Genomic DNA, 5,455 nt, shown 5'->3' with positions numbered 1-5,455 from the left:
CCCCCCCCCCCCCCCGACATACTTAGTTTTCATCCTGCAGTTTGCTGGCAGAATCTTAAATATGTTTGAACTGGCTTGTCAAAACATTTTCATTTTATGCCAGTTTTTTTTTTTTTCAGAACTGGTGCTACAGGGAATGGCTTGGTGGGATTTAGTTTTATTTGTTTTGTATTTATTTTATGTGTATGGGTGTTTAGTCTGCATGTATATTTAGGTACTGCTTACATGCTTGCAGAGGTGAGAAGAGAGTCTTCTATTCCCTGGAACTGGAGTTATAGGTAGTGGTAGGCTACCCTGTGGGTGCTAGAAAAAGAACCCAGACCCTCTGGAAGGGAACAGAGGCTAAGCTGTGCTCTCAATCTCTTTGCCATCTCTCCAGCCTCCAGGGTTTGGTTTTAAATTAAGGTACACATACAGGACTTGCAAACCATCTTCACCGTCTGGTATAGTGAGAAGAATGTTAGAGGCTTCAAGAAAGCCCGTGTAACTGAAATTCTCCAGGACTTTTGCTGACTGGGAATTTATATATTATTATACATCAGCCAAAACAGAAAATAGTTTCCCCAAAATTCAGAGTTATTTTAAATTCAAAAAGCAGGACTGGGGGATGTAGCTCAGTGGTAGAATGCTTTATGTAGCATGCATGAGGTCCTGGGTTTGTTCCCAGCACTTAAAAAGGAAAAAAAAAATACTGCTGCAGTTGTGTGACAATAAGCCCATTGGAACTGTGCACATAGGTCTGGGGCAGATCTTAGCCCTGTGTTCATCACAAATGCCCTAAGAGAAATTTGATAAAAAACTGGAAAAAAGCATTGCCAAATATCTTACATGTCAACCTTGCATGTTTGCATGTGTGTGCATATGCATAAGTATATGCTCATGTGTGCATGAGTATATGTGTACTTGAAATACATTTGTGTATGTGAGAGCATGTATGTGTATATGCATATGTGCTTGCTAATGCATATGCATGAGCATGTATGTACAAAGTGTGAGCATGAATGTGCATGAGCCCATGCTCACATATGCACATATGTACATGCATGTGGTGCATGTACATGTGCATGTATATAGGTGTGAGAATGTATGTATATGAGACTCTGCTTATATGTGCATATGTGTACATTTTTACACATGTGAGCATGTGTGTGCATGAATCTGTGCTTATGTGTGCATATGTACAAGTGTGAACATGTGTTTATGAGTCTGCAGTCGTGTGTACATGTGCATGCACATGTGTGTACACAGGTATATGATACAGTGATTCCAGCCTCTGACTTTCACTCTGACTCTGCTCTTGCGTGCTTTTCTTTTTGCCTCTCAACATCTCTGCATTTCGTGCTCGTTCCCTTTAACTTAAGAGGATCACTATGCCAACCAGAATTAATTACCTACACAGTAAGTTATTTTTTTTAAAGTTCTGTGTAACTGACTATGTGGAGCATGCCTCGCAGAGTTAAGGTTGTCCCTGTCTTTCTCCTTGCTTAGTGCTTGAGCTTCCCTTTGCTGATTTTCTGTGTTTCTGGCTTCTAGTAGATTGTCACCTTCATCAGCCATCAGATGGGACACTTCCTCTGTCCTCTGATGGTACAAAGCCACCTTGCTGTGATGGCTTAAGCAAGTTATCACCTGGGCAGCCTGACTGGGATAAGAGGCCAGGCAGGGATCCCTTCACTGGTTTCCTGTCCCTGCTGTGAATGCTGTGTCTGAGGTTTCATTTGACACACGTTTGTTTTCAGGTTGCTAGGACCATTGTCTTCCTACTTGCAGATTTTAATAAGATTCTTCCATGGCCATTTATAGCTGTCCCTCTACAGAAATAAACAGGATAAATTTAGAAATGTGACAGCAGTGTTAGAATTTAGAATAATTCTCAAATTCCTCCTATTCATGTTCCAGTCTTCTTGGGGTGTTTTTAAAGGGAACTAAAACCAGGGAGAGAGTTTTCCCCACTGCCTGTTTCCATTTAAAAAAAAAAATGTCACTTCCCTAAGATCTCATGTAGCTTCAAATGAAAATCTGAGAACATAGTATGTGAAAATCAAAGCAGGACAGTTAGTGCTGGTGTCTCCTTAAATACGGACTCACACGCTCATCATACCTTGTGAAAGCCAGTGTGATATTTTGTCATATGGACACTCACATAAAGGTGAGTCAGGAGAGTTCCCTTCTCTATAAGACTTTATGCATGGAGTGCCCCCTCCTTCTGTGTGTTCACATGGCTCACTGTGAACTGGGATTATCTGCTATGCTAGAGAGCCGCAAATCTTATCCCTACGAGTGACCACCCTCTCTATCTTACCCTCAGCCTCTAGAAGACTCTCCTCACTGTCTTCCGAGCCAAGTTCCCTCTCCACTTTGTGGCTGTGCCTCTCTCTTGATGTCTGTGTATATCTCTGACCATGATTCTTCCAGAATTATTTGCCCAGTGGTAATTGCGGTGTTGAGGTTTAAACAGACTGTAAATGTCTTAGTTTGTGACTAGGGGTACAGTTCTTTGGTTCTGTGGTAGAGGGTTTACTTGGTACCTTTAAGAGTGCGTTTGATACCCAGTACCACAAGACAGAGACAGCTCTCTCTCTCTCTCTCTCTCTCTCTCTCTCTCTCTCTCTCTCTCTCACACACACACACACACACACACACACACACACACACACACACACACGGCAGGGATCATTTGAGTCACTCCTCACAGGTGCAGCTTAGCTGCCAATGTCAAGGTGAATTTTCCTCATTGGAATGTCCCATCCTCCCCACATCCTGGTATCCCTTTCTGGAGAGAGAATTCTTCTGGAATCTTACCAAAAACCATGCCAATGCCTTGCTCTATCCTTCTGTCTGTATGCTCTTCCCTGAGACTATGAGGCACCCTTTGCTCCAGGCACCTAGTGGCTCCTTCTCAAGGATAATATCATTGACATTCAAGGCCAGACTTACCCTAGCAGCACCAAAGAGCTATACATAGGAACATTGGTTTCAGGGGCCAATCACCCTGGGCTTATACATATGTCCTTGTGTGACCTGAGAAGTCACTTATCCAGCTCTGATGTCCTCAATTTTCAGCAAGCCCTCCACCCACAACTCGGTGGGAACCCTGAGTGTAAGCCTAATGAAACAGGCTTCAGCACCCACGTCAAAGGCGTGCCCTTCAGTCTGGAAACTCATGTCTTCTCACAGAAGCCATGATTTCTAAGAAGGTCCAACAAATCAGTACAGGAAGATTGCCATGTAGGTTCATAGGATAACATCCATTTCTGACTGATTCTGGAAAGTGTAGCTTAACAAACCAGCAGAGAGGCTAAGGAGATCATGAGGGAGGCTGGAAGGACAGACAGACAACAACCTGCTCTAGGCCGCAGCATGGTGTAGGGTCTTAGAACAGTGCAAGCCTGCTGAACAGATGGTGTTGCTGAAATGGCAGTCTCCACCTTGGACACATGGACACACAGCAAACACACATCCAAAGACTTCCTTTTTCTTTCTTTTTTCTCTTCTAAATCTTTCTGCAGTTGATCTTAGCCAAACAGCTGAGAAACAATAAAATCTAAGCCTCTCAAGTCTACCAGTCTTATACCCAAGTTGAAGTCTTTGACACTTTAGGGCAGGAATTTTACTTTAGACATTCATTCTGCAATTTCTCTTGGGCAAATTGTAGTTATCACTAGGAAGTGTGAAGATTACCTTTTTAAAATATTTGAATATAGCCACTCGGTGCCCGTCTTCATGGTCTGACTTCCTGCTTTAACCTGAGCTGATCTTATGGTCGTGACCGAAGCACCTGTGTTGTTTTAACTTTTTTCCTGTTGCTATGATAAAATACTCTGACAGAATCAACTTAAGAGAGAAAGGGTTTATTTTGGCTACAGGTCAAGGATACAGTACATCATGGTGGGGAAGTAAAAAAACAACAGGAAGTTGTAGCAGCTGGTCACATGGCGTCTGCTGTCAGGCATCAAAGAGAGATGAATGCTGGTGCTCAGTTCCATACAATCTATATAGCTCCATACAGTCTATGGCTCTATATAGTCTATAGTTCCATATAGTCTCTAATTCCATACAGTTCTATATAGTCCAGGATCTCAGCCAGGAAGTATTGTCACCCAGAGTGGACAGACCTTCCCACCTCAGTTAATGCAATTGAGGTAATCACCCATAGGCATGCCAAAACCCTGTCTCCCAGGCCAGTCTAGATCCTGTCATGTTGACACCTGACACCATCACATGCCCTTCGGACAGATCACTCTGCTTTGTGTCATTCACTGCCTGTGGTCATATGCCCCAGAGATAGTAAGATGACACAACTTAAGACAGCTGACAAGAGAGCCAAGACAGCACCTGGCCTGGATATTGATTACTTGAGGCAGGGCAATGCCCATCGGGCAGCCACATGAAATGCTCCTTCTTCGAGATGTCCCCAGATTCTGATTCATCAGATGGCCTAATGTGAACCCAAGCCGTAACATTTTTGATAAGATGCTGGCTGATGGCCTCTTGCTCAGGGATGGAACTCACACTAGGAATGCGGCAACAATGGGCTTGTGGCTGGGAGCAAATCCATTTGCACAACTGTACTTCCTTTTCATTCTCTTCCCAGCATTCCCCAGACCCTAGCAATTGCTCCTGGAAAAGTGCGGAACTCTGTCCCAACTGTGCTTCAGGACAAGCAATTTGTTTGTTAAGATAGAGGTTTTTAAACATTTTTAGGCAAAGTTGTGCAGATTAACTTAATTTGGTCCCTCTGGGGTAGTCCAGTTTCTCTGCTTCTGTCAAGGTGGCTTTTTGTTTGCTTGTTTTGGGGGGGGAGTTGTTTTGTTTTTTTGAGATAGTCTTGGCTGTCCTGGAACTTGCTCTATGGACTAGGCTAGCCTCAAACTCAGAGATCTACCTACGTCTGCCTCGAAGATACTGGGATTAAAGATGTGCACCACCATCATCAGCCCAAAGTGGCTTTTAAAAGTGACCAACTTTTTCCATTGTGAGTATGGATGCTAGGGGACCCTGACCAGGCCCCCTGCCTACTCTAAGAGGCTAACATGTTGGTATGTGTTTTAGGTGCAGAAACACATCCGTGTTCTTCACCCTCTCCATGTGCAGCACAGGAAGCCATGTGTATGTGTTGTCATGGCTAATGAATGTGGCTCACATGCCAAACAAACTTTCAAATTCAGGACAAATCTTCCTGGCTGTGTGGCCAGGTTTCTCTTCTTTTGAACATAAGTTCTTGAGGCAAACAGTAGTGACGTTCACAGGCTTGCCTCACACTTACTGGTCCTTGCTGGGCCTGGGGTGATAGGATGCTAAACTGACTGGTGAAAAAGTGATGCTGAGCATGTACCTGACCGGCAGGGACCATTTTTGCCCCAAGTGCTACCACTCTTTGTTTTCTATCCCATATCCCATTCTTGCCATCTATGCCAAGGACTTGAATCATCCCAAACCTAGGGCTTTTTTTTTT

At 43.8% G+C, this 5,455-nt stretch overlaps 1 protein-coding gene across 6 annotated transcripts in view; it reads left to right on the top strand.

Annotated features, from left to right (window-relative positions):
* C2cd2 (C2 calcium dependent domain containing 2) overlaps positions 1-5,455 on the top strand; it is a 65,498-nt gene that overhangs the window by 57,030 nt on the left and 3,013 nt on the right. Inside the window, exon 14 of one of the 6 annotated variants that reach the window (XM_031364573.1) lies at positions 1,364-1,398. The exons of the other annotated variants lie outside the window; for them this stretch is intronic. Coding sequence (XP_031220433.1) covers positions 1,364-1,398 — 35 coding nt within the window. The remainder of the gene's footprint in view (positions 1-1,363; positions 1,399-5,455) is intronic. 6 annotated transcript variants of the gene reach the window in all.

Source organism: Mastomys coucha, unplaced genomic scaffold (genome assembly GCF_008632895.1).
Source record: "Mastomys coucha isolate ucsf_1 unplaced genomic scaffold, UCSF_Mcou_1 pScaffold12, whole genome shotgun sequence".
Lineage (NCBI taxonomy): Eukaryota > Metazoa > Chordata > Mammalia > Rodentia > Muridae > Mastomys > Mastomys coucha.
Note: the sequence above shows the minus strand (reverse complement) of the source record. Positions and strands in the feature narration are given on the sequence as shown.